We start from the raw sequence: 20,576 nt of genomic DNA, 5'->3' as shown, positions 1-20,576 counted from the left end.
GACGCAGTTTCCCAGAAATTCTGTGAATATCCTGACCTTCACAGCACCAGGATTTCCACATCTCTCCACACACAGTGGCCCAATGGCATAACACAAACGCTGGTCAGCCCAGGCAGTGTCCACTCTGTCCTACTCAGCCTTTGTCACAGTTATCCTGGAGGATCAGGGCTCAGCATCCGGGTTATTGCCAGTGCACAACAAGCCCTGTGTGCCCACACTCACCCTCCAGCCAGCCATTCCCATTAGCAGCACTTCTGGAGACACATCCCACCCCACAGCTCGTAACAAACCCCAGATGGCCCACGGGGGACTTGCCTGTTCCTCTTGGTGCCCTGTGAGCACACAAAGGGTTCAGCCCACAGCTTCCCTGCAAGCCTAATGCAAATTAAAATGGTCCCTAAATTCCAACCTGTATCCAACCATGTAACCTACTTCCAAAACAAGGAGCAGTGTTTGGGGTACTGCTCAGCCAAGAATCTGAATTAACCTGTGTTGCACACAGCCTCAGTGACACAGCTCTGTACTTCTGGCCCCTATGAAGTCTTTTGCTCTGCTTTGGGAACAAAAGCACAAAATCTTAAACTGAGCAGGTGGTAGAAGACATAGCATAATGCATTTTTATGGACCCTCCAGATGTCCTTTCCAATATGCAGTGAGATAAATTCTCATCTCACTTACAGTCGTGCAGCCCCACTCAGATCTTGCAGTTTAGTACCACCGCAAAAGTCATCTGTGAAATTCATGTTGTCCATGGTACACCCATTTTTTTTAAATTAAAACAAACCCAAAGAAAATCTCAAAGGCCTATCTGCATATCACAAATTTGTGACAATTCTCCAATTTAATTCAACCATATATATATCAAGGTGCCCTGAGACACCTTGCTAAACTACCTATGGATTTGTATCTCCAATCTCTGCCTTTATCTCAGTTTCTCCAGTCCTAAAATAATGCTAGTGATACATACCTGACTTCCAAGTTGTGACACAAAGCTTAATTCATCCAATGCTCTCCAATGCCAGAAGAAACAGAGATGAAGAGTGCCACAGCAAGTTTGGGTATTTCTATGTGCAATATGGATGTTTAATATTATTTCAAAATGAACACACATTCAAAGTGTGTTCAGACTTCTGTATTTCTAATAATGTTCTCTCAGGAATGTCAAAGCTTAAAATCGAAGAAATAATTGCTCTCTAAGTGCATGCTAATGGCTCGCTTTGCAGATGGAAAATAAAAAACTGATGTTTTCTTGTAAGCATGGGGTTGACACTGGTTAATTTCTTTCAGAAATACTCACAAAAGCCAGGATTTCTCTGTATATATGTGACCTTGATTTCTAGATGGCACATGGACTGCTTAGAGATCATGTTACTAAGTTATTTGCAGTTAAAGAGGAAAAAAAGGCTAAAATTAATGGGTCACTGGGTATTTTCTTCTGAGAACTTAACTACTTAACAGTAAGAAAAAAACAGTTTACAACCAGGTGGCTTGAGGGGATATTTTGTTGAACACTGATTAAAAATAATTTCTTCTAAATGAGACCTGACCACAAAATGGGACCATTAACGAGCAGGGACATTCTCACCAGAAAGGAAACTACGCTTGATCAACTCCTGCACCGCCCACAAACCCCAGGTCTTGTTCTCTCTCTCTCTGACACTCTCTTTTGCTTTTCCCCCCCTCCTTTTTCTGCTCTCCCCTTTTCTTGTTCTTAATAGCAGGGTAAATAAGCAGCAAGTGATGCTGAAATGTTTTCGGCCAAAAACAGAGGCCAAACTCCTCTGAGAAAACATTTGGCCTCTGTGGTTTTGTAATATGTTCCAGAACACTGAGTTCACTGAAGAACATTGTGAAAAACTCCCATCGGCTGGAGTGATGCTGGGGAATGTTACTGTATCCCAACTTCCAATTGGTCCATTTCCTGCAGGCCTTGTTAAAAAAAAAAGAAGGAGAAAAAAAAAAAGGAAAAAAAAATAGTGCTATGTGGGAGTTAAAACAAGTTCTCATGGGAAAAATGAATGACAAGAAATTCTAGCTTTAAAAGAAACAGCTAATCTGCTAGTTTGATTGTTCTTCAAAACTTACAATGAACCAATAATCCTAATTAAAACCACTTGGCCTAGTTCTCTAAAGCATCATAGCTTTTTCTATGCTTCGTTTGTACACACCATAGACTATTAGTTTTTTTCTAGTGCTCACTAACAAAGTGCTGACTTTGTTGGGATGGCTGAGCTAATTTCGTGAACTCAGTGTGAAACCTTAGCTAAACAAAATTGTGGTAATTTTCCTTAATTTGTAAAAGTGATTGGAGTGCAAACAAAATTTTCCTCTTGGGTCAATCCTATAATTTTCAATTAACTAAAACTAATCGGCAGGCGTGTACTGAACCTGCATTTTGTTTAAAGGGCTGGAAGGCACTTCTGAAGGTCAGGATGCATTAACTGTTTTTATTTTAGTTTCATTTAGTCCTTTTTAAAAAGCTACATTTAAGTTCAGGCTGGCTCTAAAAGGAAAATGCAAATTGTGTGAGGTAAGAGTTCAGTCACCACAGCTTTTCTGTATCTATTGTAACTCTGTAAGTAACTGCATAAGTGAGAGAATTGTCCATGGACTGGCTCACCTTTGATTTTATAATTTTTTATCATTATTATTTAGTACTTCATAACTTCCATTTATCCAATGAAAAATACTGTGTTTTAAACACCAACCTGTAAATGCATACATGGAAACACTCACCCTACTGGGACACTTTATTTCCACATTCAGCCATCTGCTTCTGGGCAGACAAGCTAAATTGCTGCCCTCCTTTTTACTGGAAAAGCTAATTAATGATGATCTGAAAAGCAACCCCAAAATGGGTTCAAGCCATTTTTACACTTAAAGAAGTCATCAAAAATTTCTTTGCAAAGTTAAGGAGAGCAGGTTTCCCCCTTTTTTCTTCCTTCCACATTCACACCTGCCATTTCACCAGCCCCAGGGGCAGCCACCCCAGTGAGGTGACAACAAGCAGGACAGCACAACTTCCTGCAAGAAAGAGAGGAGGGAAAGGATTCATCTCAAACAGTCCAAAGCTCTGGGCAACCCACTCCAGTGATGGTTCACACCATCAATTTGCACTAGCCATCAATCTGACCTTTGCTTTTCCTTTTGTTCCAACACATTCAAACTCTAAATAACTTTTCTGATATGGTGAGTTATCATCCAGTATATGGACTTCCCACACATTGCTGAAAACATAATGCTCACAAATAAACACACAAAGCCTCCACAAGTGCCTGCTGCTTGGCCAGCAGGGCAACATGTGAACATTGTAAGAGCCAGTGTAAAGAAACCCAGTGCATAATCCCAACTGGGAGAGAGGGTATTCGAAAAAGACAAGAAAGCTTTATAAGGCACCTTTGTTCAACTTCCTTAGTGTTAACAAAATTCAAATAAGAGCTTTCCTGCCCAGCTGGAGCACAGAATTCTCTCCTCTGCCTCAAGTCCCTGGGTGTACATTGAGAGCTGGAGCAATGTATGTGCCCAGTGGAATTCAGAATGCCTCAGTCACAAGTATTTATGATATATCTTAAAGTTCCAGGGGCAATCAAGGATGAGGAAATGAATTGCACTGGGTTGTGCTGAACCACAGTTCAGGCAAACAGTTCCAGCATAGTCCTGGCTGTAGATGTGAACAAGTGCATTAAAAGCACATCAAAACCAGGGCAAAGCTGTTAATTCCTGCAGCACACACACATTCCAAGGAATCAATGACACATATCCCTTCTAAAAAGTTAAGCTGCTACTTGATTTATTTCCCAGGCCATTCCTATAACTACTGAGAATGGTTTGACACTGACAGCACCTGCAAAGTCCCAGTGTGGTTTTTTTGTTAGTAATTCTTGAGGCTAAATCACTCTACTTAGTGGTGTCCAGTGTGGAGACCACCCCAAAGCACCTGCAAGTCACTGTGTCTGCAGCACTGGCTGGGCTGAGAGCTACTTGAGCTCCCTGGAAGTCAGAGACAAGTGAGTTATGGTGAGATGGGCTGGCAAACAGGCTGCTGCTTTGAACCCTTGCAAGACTTGCTGGACAACTGAGATGGAGATGTTTAGAAGGATCCTTCTCAAGGCAGCTTTGTGTGTCTGGCTCCTTGTGCTTGCACTCTTCCTCTCTTTTGTTTAAGTACTGCAGTATCTGTTTCCCTCCTTCCTCCCCCCTCCTGGGTAAAGAGATGTCCCATTGTGAGGACGACCAGCCAAACAAAAATCCCACACTGCTGTTTTCAGATTCATCCCTACAGTTACCCAGTTCTGACTCCAACCTCAAACTGGTCCCTTCACTGACATCCTCAGCCAAAACAATAAGATACAGCACAGCTTTTAATGACGAAAGCAGAAGCCTTAATAAGTGTGATGTATTGCCTGCCCTATTTCTCCTCCTTTCATCTAAAGCATCCATACCTGTGTAAATGAATCTTCCAGGCGTTCCCTTGCAAAACTGCTTAGACTTGTAAGACAATGTAACTTCTACAACCCCTGGGATATGTCGGGGAGGCGTCTGTACACGGATGGCATGCGGAGTAATCAGCTAGAGAAAACATTGGGAAGGGAGAAGAAAGAGAAAAAAAGCACTGTTAGATGCTGAACACTTCTTTAATAACACTTTCCTCTCAGATCACAGTAAACAAGCTTTGAAACATGTAATTAACCTGTCAGTGTTTGAATACAATCTTGATGTAACCCACACAAAAGCCAGTGACTACAATATTTACAAGCATTCTTGTAACAACATTATTCCTGTTTTCATACATGGCAGGCAATCGCTTCCTTGTGCAAGCATCAGCCCTGGTTTAAGGCAATAACTCCAGCTTACAGCAGCAGGATTCCCACGTTTGCTTGGATGAATTCTGGGGTCATGACAGTGCCCAACACAACAGATTCATAAATGACGCGTGGTTACACGTGTGAACATGGCACAGCACAAGCCCAGGGTTTTAAATACTCCAGTCCCCACCTGATATCTGTACGTTGGAAAAGCACCATGTGCTGCTGCTTTAATTTTCTTTTCATTTTGTGGAGGTCTAACTGATTCATGCAAATGCAAAGCTTGGCTTCTAAAGGATGCTGGATCTTTCCTTGAAAATTATGAGAGCACTCAAAAAAGATGTAGCAAATAAAACCATCTAACCATCACTTCCAGTCTGCTTTCACTGCAATGACTGGCACATGTCTGAGAGGGCTTCTTCAGGTGCAGATTTACACAGAAATAAGTAGATAAACTTAACTTTCTTTTTATTTTGGCTGGGGATTCTGATCATCTTGGGACAAAGGTTGGGGTGGGTCAGTGCTGCACTTTCCAGGCTCTAGACCACTTTTGCTCTTTCAGGATTCTTAAAATGTGGTCCCTGAAATTATTAGCAGAGCCATCTAGGAGTTCACTAATTCATAGCAGATTATCTCAAATCTCTGCTGCTCTCAGAAACTACAGCACTGTCCTCCCCATCACCAAAATGTCCTCTTCTCACTCACACTCCCTCAGAAAAAAACAGTAAAAGGAGGTCCATAGAAAAGGTGACATGATTGTGTCCAACAACCAAGATACCGCTCTGGCACATGGATAATCCTTCTCTGGCTGTGGCACATTAACACACCTCTAGAGAGGCAAATAAAACCAAGACCATAACCTGGCTTGACAGTGAGCAAAGCGTGAGCACCCCATGCAGACAACTGCTCTATGCTCTTGGTTAAATCATGTCCTGGATTGAGGAATAAATTTCAACAGATTTTTTTATATAATAAAAAGCTTATTTTATTCTTATTTTTACTAGGAACCAAATGTTTCAGCATTGTAGTAAGGTCCTAGCAAAAAAACCCAGACTTTCATCCAGTTCTTTGTTTAGGGCACAGGACTAAAAAAAGAGCACAGAAGGAGAGTAATATCTGTCTGAGAGCCATCTGTGCTACAGAGGGAAATGGCACACACAGTAGGGAGCTCTCCATATTTAAAATAAGAAAATTAATATTAAATCAAGTTGAACGTTAAAACCAAAACTACCAGCATCAACTGCTCCAAAAGCTATTCAGATCCACAGAAGTCAGAAGCCACATGTCATTTTAGAAATTATCATGTAGGGGTTGATGTCTTCTTGTTTGGGAGCTACAAAAGTATGTTTTCAGGCTCTGCTTTGGAATCGTGTGGTTTAGAAACTTACTTTTAAAAGAAACCTGCCCTTTTTTCTAAATTGCTCACTCTATCAATTGGAAAAAAAAAAAAAATTAACAGGAGTAAAACAAAACCCAAAACCAAATCCCAAACTTCCAAAGAATGCTTTTACTTAAAACGAGTTGTCTTACAATTGAGCTGACCAAAGTCTAAAAGTCCAGGCCAATTCTCTGCACACCCTCAAAAGGCAGCAGAGGCCGAAGGCAGTGCCAAGCAGCAATTGATTTCTAGTGCTTCAGACACTTCTCACATTGGGATGAGCCACTCTCTGGAAGCTTTGACCCTTCCCCACTGAACCAACACGACAAGTTTAGACTACTTGCTCAACTGTAGGCAGCCAAACATAACTGAGATAAATCCCATCCTCGAGTGGTTCTGGTTAACTGGGTGGAATGGCAAGATGAGAAAAAAATTATGACATTTTTGGGAGAAAATATTTGTAGAAACAGCCAAGGATTTTAGTAGTAAAGGTTAACACGCTCATCTTACTACATCAGCATGAGCCTTGCATCCCTCACCCCCATTCTGTACAGGCAGCTTCTGGTTGGATCTTTGAATTTCCCAGCATTTACTGGTCTGTCACCACTTTAATGTTCTTTAAATATAATTTGTGGCATTTTCCAATACTCATCTTCCCTGTTTCCCAAGAAATGTCTGACCTATTTATGGTCCATTGTTACAGAGAGCTGGGGAGAGTTAAGCAAGTTTCCTGGTTTATTCTCCACAAACAGTTTGGTTTTCCTTTGTGCTCTGAAGTAAATAAGTTTAACTGTGTTTAAAACCACAAATATACAATAATGTCGCCCACACATTCCCAAAGGGTGAACATTATGTCTGAAGTCCTATGGTTTAGGACGCTCAGGATGTATTTTATTCCTCTCTTCCCTACAACTAAAGCTTGGGAGGTATACCAGGAGAATCCATGGGCCTTTTCCTTTTGCTATTTCTCCGTCACATCTATCATTGACCACTGGCAGAGATTCAGTGCTGAGACAGGGGGGCCTTTGCTCAGGGTCAGCTTTCAGGTCTCCTGGCCAGCTTGGTTATGCACCAGGAGTTCCCTACATTGCTCTCATATCAGAAGATTGGCTTTAAGGGACAAGCAATGTTCCTTTGCACATCAAAACCTCCCACCTTTGGTCTCAAATTCTGGTTCCGCAGCGCTGCCAGGATCTGCACTATGGACTGGGACCAGCTCTCCAAATTGTCCAGATTGGTTTGCAATCCAAATGACCCAACTGGTGCTGCACTTGTCTGGGCATTCCAAGCCCACCCACAGCAAAAGCAGATCTGCCCCTGCCTTCCATAACTCCAGGATTGTGGGATGCTTTCCTGTCAACACTGTCAGCCTGGGGCCTAATGTTGGGAACCCACTCCACCTTTCCCTGGATGTTTTTTCCTTTACACCAACATAGCCTGTACCTTCTTCAAGGTGTAATCTGCCTCATCTTTACATGCAAAGCATCTGGAACAGTTCAGCTATTACCATCCAGGGATATTAAAAGTAAAGACACCACTTCTGGATGCCTCTGAGCCCTGAGTATCTGGAGACGGGTAAAGCGTTTTGGGGAAGCATCACGACATGATGACCCTGTTGTTTTTAGGCATCTGTCCTCGCCCAGTGACAAACACAAGACACTGAGGGAGATGAGCTCCCTGTGTGACCCAGCAGGGCCAGTGTGTCCTCACCTCAGCTGGGAACTCTTGGTAGATGACAGACATCAAAACAACCATACATGCCAGGAACCAAGAATTCCTAAATAGGAGTTATTTGCCCTTCTGAATAAATTTTTTAAATGTAAATCTTGAGCAAGACATTAGCCTGTGATTTGGACGTGAACCCACCAGCCAAAATCCCAGATCCATCTTCCTCCTCCATTCCAGCATTTAGCAAATTGAGAAATGGAGCAGGACATAAAATTAGTAACTGGACCTTTCTCCCAAGGGGTTTTCAAGTGAATTGGCCTGATACTTAGCAACTGCATTTGCTGTTTGATGTAAATTCTTACATGTCAGCTGGGACATGCAGTGGGTTGCACTAAAACCTGAATTAGGGATCTTCAGAATAGTGGGCGGTGCCTGGCCTTCAAAATCCAAAACACATTTGGGCTGAGTGTGTACAACAAGCCTCTTTCTGTGGTTTGCTAATATATTCTAGGCATTCTTGTGTGATACAGCATCATTTCACACTCTTCAGAGTGCCAGGTTACTTTCTTTTTTTAAAAGTGACATTTTATAAGGAGATGTCATTAATCTGAGTCACTAGTTTATTTTTGCATGCTTGAGCTCTGGTTTGTGGTTAGGGAAATGGTGACAATCAGTCATAAATTTGACTTTGACTCTGTGTGAAGAGGACCATTAGGACAGGAATGAAGAAAAATCCCACCAGCTGAAGGTAATGACAGCTTTCAGTGAGAACAGAACCCTTAAGGTACCTATATTTTAAAAAATGACCAATAACTTTGTATGCCTCAATTCTGGGCATCCAGATGCTGTTTAATAAGCCTTGGTTTGCAAAAAGAGGGTGCCTACTCATTTTTTAAAAATGAGTCAGAGCTCCAAAATAAGCATTCAAAAACAGAGACTTCCAAAATCAATAACAAACATAAAAAGCAAAATAAAAAACTGTGTCACAGAATTTGATTCAGCAGCAGCAGCAATAAAAAAAAAAAGCAAAAAAACAACAAACCACCAAACCAAAAAATCACCCTCTGTTTTTGTGCTGTACAAACGTAAAAAAAAAAACCAAAAAAACAAACAAAAAAAAAAGAAAAAGAAAAAGATGTTTGAGTGCTTCATCTTTTCTTAATATAAAAGAAAAAGAAGTTGTTTCCAGCTGACTCTGTACAGCTGCAGGAATGTTCTTGGCAGGAAAGTGTTTGAAGAAATAGTTCATTTTAAGCAAATATGGTGGAATATTTATAAGAAACTAATTTTGTCTTCACAATCATGTATTTGCCCTGAAAGTCGACTCTCAGAGTCTCAGCACCCCAACAGGAGAGAGAAACAACCGAGGGTTCTTATCAGCAGCGCTGATTTGGAATATTTGCGACCACGCAGGGACACAGAACCTGGGTGAAACCCCACAAATTCCAGCTGTGTGTGTGTGTGCACTGCCAGCAGAGCCTGTCTGGCACACAGAATGTTTGCTGGGAGTTGTCTGAGCACATCCAGCATGTGCACCCGATAGACCAGCGCTGTTTGTTTGTCGGTTACGAAAGCCCCTTGGAAAAAAAGGCATTAGATGGCCCATTCTGTTTTATTCTAAAAATACCAAGGGCTTTTAAAGTCATTTTTATAAAGTGATATGGGAGGTAAGGATTAATTGAACCTACTGGCTTAGGGTATCTGCATTTCTGCACAAAATTAATGTGACAAATTAAGTTTTTATTTAGTTCTCCCTGGCTGAGAAAGGTTGCAATTATGTTAGAGTGTTTACAGCTAAAATATATGTTTAAATAATAAATACGTGTTTCAGAAACCATTTTAAACCTCCTTTTTTTAACACAGTCAACTCCATTTCAAGCATATAAATATTTCAATTACAAAACTTTAATACATGTAAAATAAATTAAAAATATATTATTTACATTTCAAATTATTTATAACATGCTTTTTGACAGCAACAAATTCACTCTTAAAAGGAACTTTTTTTTTTTTTTGTCTTTTAACTTTACTTCTGAACCGGGGTAGGATTTATATTTTAAATATCCATGCAGCTCAGGTATTTACATGGATTTTGCTATAATAAAGTCTGAGTAATATAGGACCTTTACGATAATTATCTTCACAGCACCTCTCCAAAGAAGGTGACTAATCTTATTACTGTTTTAGAGAAAGGGAATTGAACTTTAAGTAGATTATACGATTTGCCCAAGGTCCCATGCAAAGTCTGTAGCAAAATGATGCTTAATTTCAATATTAGACTTTATCCCCCAAACCACCTGCAATTAGAGCTGAAACTGAAGCTAGAAAAATCCACATGAAAATGCTCTGCAAGACTCACTCTTTTTCTTTAGTCTCTGCCTATCTGGTTTTGTTTGGGATTTTCTGCAGCCCAGTTAAAATGATGTTTTCTTTGGATCCATGAAACAACAGGATGAACTTTAAAATTCGTCCAGAATTCAATGACAAAATAACTCAGCCAAGTTTGCTCATAACTGGGCCTTACTGGCAACTCAGGATGAGCCTGCTCCAGTTTTGAAATGGACTCAAATTCAGAGGATTGACAGTTCAATTTTATACTCTATTAAAGTAAAACAAAAATATTCTTCTTGGGTACTGAAAACGCTCTAGACATTTTTAGAAATGGGAAGGCAAATGAAAGAACTTATTTTGTACTTCATAGGTGGCTCGTATGTGTAATTTGAATTATTTATAGATCACTATTATTTAGGGATCACTCAGACAGCTCATGCATTTCTGCACTTGTTTACCATGTTTGTCTCCTTCTTTTAGAAAGAATGTTCTTTTCTCCTATATGATTTTTGACTGCTCTCATAGGTTATGAAATGAGAAGCAATTCTGTAAGGGAGAGACAGTGAAAGAGTTTTCCTCAACACCAGCTTGCAGCCCATTGCAGAATTCCCAGCAGCAGCAGACTGGCTTCGGTCTGGACCCCCTCTAATATTATTAATTTCATGACAAGGCCCTGCAACCATCAGCAACAACGTTTTCACCAGCACTCAAGTCTCCTGACATTAGAAATTGAAAATTAATGGCTTCCACTAATAAATAGAATCAAGATTTATAATGAAAGATCCAATTCTGCAGCACCAAAATCAGAGCACTTTCCTCCCAGCCCCTTCACCTTTCCCTGTAAAACGTCTGCAGCCATAATGGCTTCAATACTAACACACAAAATGCTTACACTGGGCCCAGGGGGCACTTTCATGATCACATAAGGGCTTCAGAATAGGGCTCATTTACTATCTCTCCTTTTCTGGAATGCCCTTTCATCCACACTTGTCCTCAAGTGGAAGGATGAGAGAGAGAGAGAGAGAGAGAGAGAACAGTGAAGGACATTAGAGAATACTCTTCACATGGAAAAAATGCTGCCATATGTGCAGTGGAATCAGTAGGGGGAATGTGGTGGATATAAATTAGGCTACAGTGTTTATTTAATATTTACAGGATATAAGGTAAAGGAGATCCTCTCGCCATGGGGAAGCGTTGCACAGATATTTCAGGGAGGTTGGGGCTTTTTTCAGTATTAAAATAATGAAAATGACAATTTCTTATTAAACCCCCAAAATGTTTTTGGAAAACCCTAAGTTCAAAATGTTCCTTTCCCTGGAGCTGCCTCCCTGTGCCAGTGGGGAACTCTGCCATGGCTTCTACAACCCTGGCCATGGCCATGGGGGCGATGCTGCCTGGGTTTTAACTTTCCACAGGTTTTTGGGGAATATCAGGCTCCATGATTAATTATGTGCTGGGAAAAGACAGGTTTTAAGGAGCTGGGAGGAATAACAACAGCAGAAAAATGGATAAGAAATAACGAAAGGGTTCCTGTGAAACTACAGGGGCGCCTGCTTGGTATGAGGAGTCCACTGCAAGATACAACACGGTGCATTTGGTTGCTGCTATGAAAATGATACTTATGCTAAGTATCCAGACTTTAGGGATATGTTATTCAGAGGTGCTGAATTTCTGCAATCTCCACCTCATTGAGGTGCAGCTACCAGCAGCCAGTTTCCCTGGAAAGCGGGATCACCTAAACGCTTGTTTCCTGTGGGCCCTTAGCTATTGCAGTGCTAAACGCAGAATTATTCACACAGGCATTTATCCTCCCCTTTCCTTGGAATAAAACCCACTGAGCTAAATTCTGAGCCAGCGAGAGGAGATGCAAATTCCCCTGGCTATAATGCATTCCTGCCACAGGTAAGTTTGACTAATTATTTTCATAAAACTGAGTGAGGCAAGGATTCGTGTCTCAACATTTGTTGCTGATTTAGCATGTGGCACAGAGAAAGGACAGGCTGGCTACAAGGAGACAAAGCTATTAGACATTAGCGTTCAGACAACACCTACCTCACTCCAAACCAGCATGGTGCCGAATATGACCTGTAACCCATCAAAGAAATTGTCTCCTATGATGATGACAGTGGCACCTCCCGTAGTCCATCCTTCACTTGGACTGATGGCTTTGATACATGGTGTAGCTGCTTTTCAACACACATGAAAAAGAGAAGTATTCGGCTGTTAGAACTGGATTTTAATGACAGAAGATATGAGAAAAATAAAATAAAAGCTTTCCTATCCCCCCTTACTAACACAAAGATTTCAGCAATCACGCTCTTTCTAGTACATATGCACGACCTCAAACTCTATATTTGGAAGCATTTTTTTCCTCAATTAATTTCTGTTTGGTTTTATTATCTGCATTGAAAAAAAATATTTTTTTAATCCTACGTGAACAAAACAAATCACAGCATGATGGGCAGAGACCAATTGGAAACCAGGACACATCCCTTTTTTTATTGTATATGAAATGTGAAAGACCTGCGTTAATAAAACAATCTCCAGTAAGCTTGCTTTATTATCCATCAGAACCCAAACTCACCAAGGAAACTCCCATAAATATTATGGAAAATATTGGCAAAATAAAAAAGGGTGTAACCCTCAGCATTTCTTTAACTATTCTGCAATCAGACCCAGGTTGTTCAGTATTAAACTATCCTGCTCTGATTAATGCTTTGGCTACTGCGAAAAAAAACCAACACCCCACAAGCAAAACCCACAGCTGCCATCCAGTCATTCCAGTTGTATTGCATCTACAGGAAAAACAAGATATGTGTGCAACACGTTTTGCCATATCCATGGAGTCTCACAGCCACTTTCTTGGCATTGTATCTACTCAGAGCCTCTGAGAGGATGTTGAAAACTCAAGTGCTGCTCAAATCTTGGACCAAGAACTTCTGGTTTAAGACTATGTAAGCAGAAGCAGCTCAAATATTGGTGGGCTGGGGCAGTATAAACATTCACATATTGATTCTCCTCTTCTGCAGCACCTCAGAATTTAACTGTGCTGAAGCAACAGAAATAACATTACTGTAAAAATAACCTGAATTAGGCAAAAAGCCCTGGGTAACTCTCTGCTGTGGAGGCTCAGGGTGGTCACATCGGTTGACGGAAAGAAGAAACTTCACCCAAAATGCCACCAACTTTTCCTTGCTGATACAGCATCAGGTGAGAATATGGCATTAGACAACATTAGAGAACATTTTAATAAAGAAGGAACCTCAACAATTTCATTACTCATGAAAAACAGGTTCAAGGAGCAGCATAACTCCACCAGCCAACCTCGGAGTTGGAAAGAACAATTCTTTCCTGTAGATATGAACCCAGAGGGAAGAGGCTGCACTGCAAACTCAGGAAGGGCAGCCACTGCCCCCTTTCAGGGTTGCTGGCATTTGGCTGTGAACTGCTACTTGATGGAAAGGCTGATTAAGCTGTTAATTTGGTTTGTAACTTTGAGTATTTGATGATGTACTCAAGGAAGAGCACTCAGGCACTTCCTCAGGTAAGGATTTACTAGGAAGACAGGGATATTAAAGCCACCCATGTGTTAGCACCATCCAGGATAACACCCTTGCCACTCTATGTGGCAGTGTCATGAGTTACTTAATGAGGCACAGCCCCTGTCCTAAATTCTGCTAATTGTAAAGACAGAAAATTAATTCATTCACAGAAGCCTAATTCAAAATGCTCCAGACATAAAGTGTTAAAGAGACCCCATGCATCTTTATGACTCCTTAGTGAAGTTCTGGTTGGTTGGAGCTAATTGCAGGAGTCAGTGTGGCTGCTGGGAAGCTCCTTCCCCCCAGCCCCTGGGCAGGGTGGGCAGGTGGGGAGCTGGGAAGCAGGAGGGAGCTGGAAAGGGAGCAGTTGAGTCACCCTCAGCAGCTCAGTTTCTGTGAGCACTGCCCCAGACTCACACCACTGCTGGTGGCAGGCATGGATGGGGAGCAAACAGACCCCAGCCATACCTACAAAAGGTTGTCAGGCACAAACTTTTCCACTACTTAAGCTGCTGGGGATGCCAGCTCCAGGGAAAAACACAAACAGGCAGAAAAAAAATCATTACCCTACTCCAAACTTGGCAGAGCACAGCCATTAACTTTTACATGAGCTAACAAAAGAAACATCCTGACATTACCGTCACGAAAACGTAGCGCGCACACAGAAGTAACTTCAATATGTTTAATTTGGATTCAAGTTACTTGCATAAAACTGTGCATAAAAACCGCTGTGATGTCCAAAAGCAAATGCTTTCCCTTCAGCCAAGCTCACAGCAACAGATTTACAGTGAAAGCAGCTTTTCAAAATTCCATCTAGCCCTTTCACAGAATCGAACTTTTTCATAAATAAAAATTAAAATCACTTCCAAATTACACCCTTTCCAGTATTCCCAGTTGATTGTGGACACAAACCCCCCACAATAAAACCCAGAGATAATCAGTTTCCCATGTGTCAGAGAACGAGCTACTTTTCTTAAAGACTACAAGCAACATTTTTTTCCTAAATACCAGTGAATAAAAACTATTTGAGACCATAAGCCATTAACAGAAAACATATGCAGGCTTTGCTGAAAGGGTTGTCAAGCACTGGAAGAGGCTGCCCAGGGAAGTGGTTGAGTCACCATCCCCGGAGGGATTTAAAAGCCATGTAGATGTGGCACTTGGGGACATGGTTTAGTGGTGGGCTTGGCAGTGCTGGGTTTACAGTTGGACTCGATCTTTGAGGTTTTTTCCAACATAAATGATTCTACAATTGAAAATTATAGATTCAAGTAATCTTTACAATGAATGCAAGATACTGTTGGGCAGTTACAGGACCCCACAGAAAAGTTCTTGCTATTTATGTTGTGATGTTCTCTGTGGCCCCTACGTTGCATTCAAGGTGCTGCCCTGTGCTGCCACATGTATTTGAGTCCGATATTTTATACCTGTATTTACTTCACACCAAACACGTGCCAAGTCCCATCCACGGCAGCCAGGGGGACTGAGGCAGACACTCAGGGCTCTGTGCTGAACTGGGGCTGTGAGCTCTTCACTGGGACACTCTCACCTGCAAAGCCACTGTTAGCATGTGTCATTTTATTTAAATATGTAGAAATTGTGCTGAATCAGTGCCTCATCAAAACTGCTGGCAATAGCCCAGGACATCTCCTCTGAGGATAAAAAGTCAGGACTTGGTGGTTTAATAAGCAGGGCAGGATGGTGCCCTTTGAAAGCACAGCCTGAGATGGAGTGAGAGCACTGTGCATTCCCAAAAGACTTCAGGGCATTCTTTTCCCAGGTCACAAAAACCAGAGGGACTCCCCAGCTTTCCCCACACAGCTTCTCTTGTTTTAAAGTGCAAGTGCCCGTAAAGATTGGAAGGGCTGCAGGAGGTGCTGCCCAGCCAGGGAAGTGGCCCTGAAAGGCTGCATCCCAAGGAAGACGTGCTGAGGGAGGCATCCAGACTGTTACCTGTTTTTGAGGGCACAAAACATGTTTGTACTATGACATATTTGCAACAACCAGTGTCATTCAGGACATTGGTCTGTCTAAAGCTTTGCCCTTCCCAGGCTCTTTGCTTGGAGCACCAAGGAGGATGGAGTCGGGTCCCGTTTGCAGCATCACCACAGGTAACACTGGGAGGGGGGCAAGGCAATGACCTCAGCTCTATTTATGCCCCTGGTACAAATGTCTGGCCAGCTCAGGCCCTCAGCTCTTCATACTTCTGCTCTTAATCACTTGGCAACTTTCAAAGCACTGTCTGGAAGGTGTTTACTTCTGTGCAACCCTGGGAAAACAGAGCTAGGCAGAATAATCTTTTCACTGGAGGCCTTGATTTTTCTACATTTTGTTTTGGTCAGAAGACAAACCAAAATATAGAATTTTATTTTTTTTTTTTTTTTTCCCCCAGAATGCAAATTTCCAGAATCTCTATCTGGAATTATAACACTTTTCAATACCTCCAAGAAAAACAAGATGTTTTGTTTCAAAATATTATCACTTCTCATGCCCTTCTGTAACCCCAAAGCATCATTTCTGAAATGGTGTTTCTAAAACAAATAGAAAAAAAAGTTACTTAAAATTCATCTTTTTCTGTAGAAGAAGAGTTTTTAGTCAAAATCTGAAGCTTCTCTGGTAACAAAATACAGTGAAGGACTTTAGACCAGTCCTCATCAGGGCAGTGAAGTGTCCCTGACTGATGACATGAACAGACTTTAAGTCCAGGGAAGAATTATAACAAAAGAAAGAATAATTGCTCATTCCTACATATATGAATTTTTCTGTTGTTGTTGTTGAATGAACAAGGGGAAGCCAACTACAGCAAGAACCTAAAGAGTTTGGTAGCCAGCTGTCAGACAGGATTTTCACGCTCTTTGGTGTGAGCATGTCACACTCGTGTTTTTTCAGAACAGTTGGGCTGAGGAAAAACCAAACATCCCCCTCCAGCTGCAGCAGGACCTTGCAGCTCCTCACTGAAGGTGATGTGGCCACATCCTCCACTGGCTCAAACAACCTAATGGTTCTGAGCCTTAATGAGCTGCTCTCCTTCTTTGCATAATATCAGGGCAAATCAGTGCCCACCTCTGACAAGTCCCATCGTGCTGCTCCTGCAGTCCAAGCTCACAGATAGAGATGTCAGAGGCAGGCATTGCATTCCCAAACTTATGGAGGCCAATGGGAAATCTGCCACTGACTTCAAAGCTAAGGTCTCTATTGATAAATGTTAAGGATTTATGAGCAAAGCCCTAATGACTCCGAGGGAAACAACGCTCTTATGAAATCTTCATCTTTTTCTCAGAGTACACATTATTAAAATCTTATCACCTCCCATACAAAGGATGGCAGGTACCAACTCCAGCAGATGGGGAGCAAAATAGGAAAAGTTTTTTGTTGTGTGCTGCATGTGTCGGTGTGTTCCTGTGTTCCCACACCTCACAGCTACTGATATACAGGGGATTTTTCTTCCCTCAAACTGTGACAATAAAATGATTACCCCGCCACAGTTTAGCATAATGGTTCAGAAATGCTCATGGCATATTGCAGAGTTAAAGTGGAAATTATTAGGTAGCTCTTCTTTGTTATAATAATGATCACTCCACAAATAAAAGCTCTTCTCCCAAAGGTACTGCAAGGCACAAAATGCTAATTCTGAAGATTATGTGTGCGCTTTTATTAAATATTACTCTGCCCTGTCTGTTTGAGGGCTTCACTGCTCTGATTGTTTTATGAGTGCCATGTTAATGTCAGCCCCATCTTGCTAGCAGCAGGCACACATTTTAGCTTTTGTATGAGAGTTGATCAAAGGCCACGTGCTGAGGGAATTGCTGAGAAAACACGGACAAGCGATAAAAATCTAACAGATTAATTGGTTTAAATTTCATTTCAGGGCGTTGAACTTTGGCTCAGGACACAAGTACTACACTACCAGTCAGGGCCTAATTACCACATTTCCAATTTGCCTCTGAACAATGCTTGGCAGGGAGAATAATAACAGTACTAATAATACTAATAACAATAATAATAATAACTAAACAACAGCATTAAAGTCTCCTCTTAACTTCTTGTACACGTCTAACAACTAACTTAGTGTGCAGGCAATTGCAGTAGGAAATTCCTCTCCCCCACACCACCACCCACCTGCCTCCTGAGCATTTCTACCTGCCTCAAACAACACCTGATGACAGAAGCAATAACAGATGCCCTCAGGAGCATCTGAATTTACAGAATCAATAATCTACCAACTCCAGCTCCTCACAACCACACACTGGACATTTCATACTCTTAATTAGGGACCTGCATTTCTAAACAGAGATAGCTTTTTATCCTCCAACAGAAATGATCTGTTCCACTGATAGAAAACAGAGGCCAGAGGGAAAAAAAAACATATTTACCACAAAGTTTATGGGTGGCCTTGGAATAAGGGTTAATTGAGCTTAGAGGTAAATGTTCACTGAGGTGAATTAGTGGGATGCACAGCTATCAGCAGGGCTCTGGGACTGCTCTTATTTAGCTTCTGAAATGTATTTGCTCTATGATTAATATCCAGTTTGTGCTGGTGACTGTAAGAATGACCTCGCCTGCAGTTTTTATCATGAAGTGTGGTTTCATCTTCTATTATTCCATAGATGAGGCTCTTGACAACAGTTGCTGCATCACAACAGGAGTTTAAATGATAGGGCACACGTTTTTATTTTTCTTTCTCTAAGAGTATTGTGACACGCAAGGACACTTGCATAAAGGCAGTTAAAACTGGGAATTAAGAGGAACAGGGAATTTATGTCTCATCTTAGAGGAAGTACTGAAAATATCTGGAATTTAATTTAATTTTCCCCTTTTTTTTCCCTGGGTAAAACCTAATTCCGGGCTAAATAAATAAATGAGCCACAGATTAACCCCACAGTTTATGGGTCTGATCCTGCAACCCATTAAATGCTTTCGCTAAACTACTGATTTTTCACAAATCAGTTTTAAGCACTCAAAACCATGACTTATTGGAGTTGTGATTCAACAAACCACTCAAATAAATGATTAAAAACCCTGCTGAAGAAGTTGCAGGATAAGTAACTCGATTTTTTAAGGTAGTTGGGCAGTGTCCTGTGAAAAGCTCCCAAGATCTGGGCAGTGGATACAGAACTGGGGCTTCCCATTTCAAAACAGCCTTGGGTCACGTGTGGACCCCCCAGTGCAGGGCAGGGCCCATCCAGCCTCACACGAGGACCAGCAGCAGCACAGCCAACACAGCAATGCCAACACCTTGGCCTCAGGACTCAGTAATAATTCTGGGATTTTTTTCCAATTTGAAAGAATGAGCCAAATATTTTTTAAGGAGTTGAGCTGGCCTGTTTCATTGAGGGGGAGATTGTTTGGGGTTTGGATGGTTTTGTTTTCCCCTAAATAATACCCTCATTCCTGAGAAGCAGGAATTGTCAATCTGCTCACTGCTCTGAGCGTGCTGAGAGGGTGAACCCCAAAAATTCTGTCTGCCCAGGGAATGGCTGTGGGCTATTGCTGGAGCTGCATCCAGCACAAGCAGCTGAAAGCAGCTGAAGTTTATGAAACCAGCCTGGATGGGGAAAAGTCCTCAGGACCAGCCCAAAGGGTTAGTCATGGACACTTCAGGGAAAGAGAATGTGGCAGAGCTTTTATATATTTTACTGGAGCATTAAATCTTCACTCTTGAGCTAAACAATGTGTTTGCTGCTTATCTCGGTGAAGTGATGATCTTCCTGCTTTCCTTTTGCGTATCAAGCCGGCTCTGTCTCCCATTCTCTGCGGACAATGAGCAGCTGCTGTGCAGGAAACAGGGTAGCAGAGGTTTCCCTCTCGAGCAGATAACTCATGCAGCTTTGTGCAACACAGGCACGAGGATGTGATGCCCTGCTCCCCCTTCCGCAGCCCTCTCCTTCACGGCACCTCGATTTTTGGGGGTTAGCATATGCAAGCCTTAAAGATTACAGCACCCTGCCAAAAATGGCAACCTCCTCCCGGCCCTTCATGACATCTGCACTGGGTGAAATCACTGAACCAAAAATACACGCACCGTGCAATCCCTCCAGGTTGGGGGAAGGGAAGGGAAGGGAAGGGAAGGGAAGGGAAGGGAAGGGAAGGGAAGGGAAGGGAAGGGAAGGGAAGGGAAGGGAAGGGAAGGGAAGGGAAGGGAAGGGAAGGGAAGGGAAGGGAAGGGAAGGGAAGGGAAGGGAAGGGAAGGGAAGGGAAGGGAAGGGAAGGGAAGGGAAGGGAAGGGAAGGGAAGGGAAGGGAAGGGAAGGGAAGGGAAGGGAAGGGAAGGGAAGGGAAGGGAAGGGAAGGGAAGGGAAGGGAAGGGAAGGGAAGGGAAGGGAAGGGAAGGGAAGGGAAGGGAAGGGAAGGGAAGGGAAGGGAAGGGAAGGGAAGGGAAGGTTGCCTTTATTTCTGTTTTCCAGTAGTGAAATTAAAGGTCTTGGCTTTGATTTTCTGCTGAACATTTTGGATGCTCGGTTCCCCTTAATGGGAAATGAAAATGTAAATTACCTGGGATAATACTCCACCTACAATCAATACTTAAACCAGTGTTTCTCTGTTATCCTGATGCCTCAGCTAGCAAAGTTACATTTCATGGAGTTCTCTCTGTTTCTCTTTTCTTAATGATTTCCAAAGCTCTCAGTTGCTGATCAGTGCCTGAAAAATGACTGCATGGAAAAAGGAGGCAATCCAGAATAATGAGAGACCTGTTACAACAAAAATCTGCTCCTTATTTTATTTACAACATTTCCATAAAATAATAATTTAGTTATCTCTGTATGATTGCAAGAAATGTATTTTCATTCATTCTCATAAATCCTTTCACATCACAGAGGAAGTTCTGGGAGTTTCTTTGCTTATTTGGGTTACT

At 41.9% G+C, this 20,576-nt stretch overlaps 1 protein-coding gene across 1 annotated transcript in view; it reads right to left on the bottom strand.

Annotated features, from left to right (window-relative positions):
- EBF1 (EBF transcription factor 1) overlaps positions 1-20,576 on the bottom strand; it is a gene marked incomplete at its 5' end in the record, with an annotated part of 267,358 nt that overhangs the window by 54,351 nt on the left and 192,431 nt on the right. Inside the window, 2 exons of the mRNA XM_082291500.1 lie at positions 4,443-4,569; positions 12,235-12,365. Of these exons, the coding sequence (XP_082147626.1) occupies positions 4,443-4,569; positions 12,235-12,365 (258 nt within the window). The remainder of the gene's footprint in view (positions 1-4,442; positions 4,570-12,234; positions 12,366-20,576) is intronic.

This window comes from Coloeus monedula, assembly GCF_965178545.1.
Source record: "Coloeus monedula genome assembly, chromosome: 15".
Taxonomy (NCBI): Eukaryota; Metazoa; Chordata; class Aves; order Passeriformes; family Corvidae; genus Coloeus; species Coloeus monedula.
Note: the sequence above shows the minus strand (reverse complement) of the source record. Positions and strands in the feature narration are given on the sequence as shown.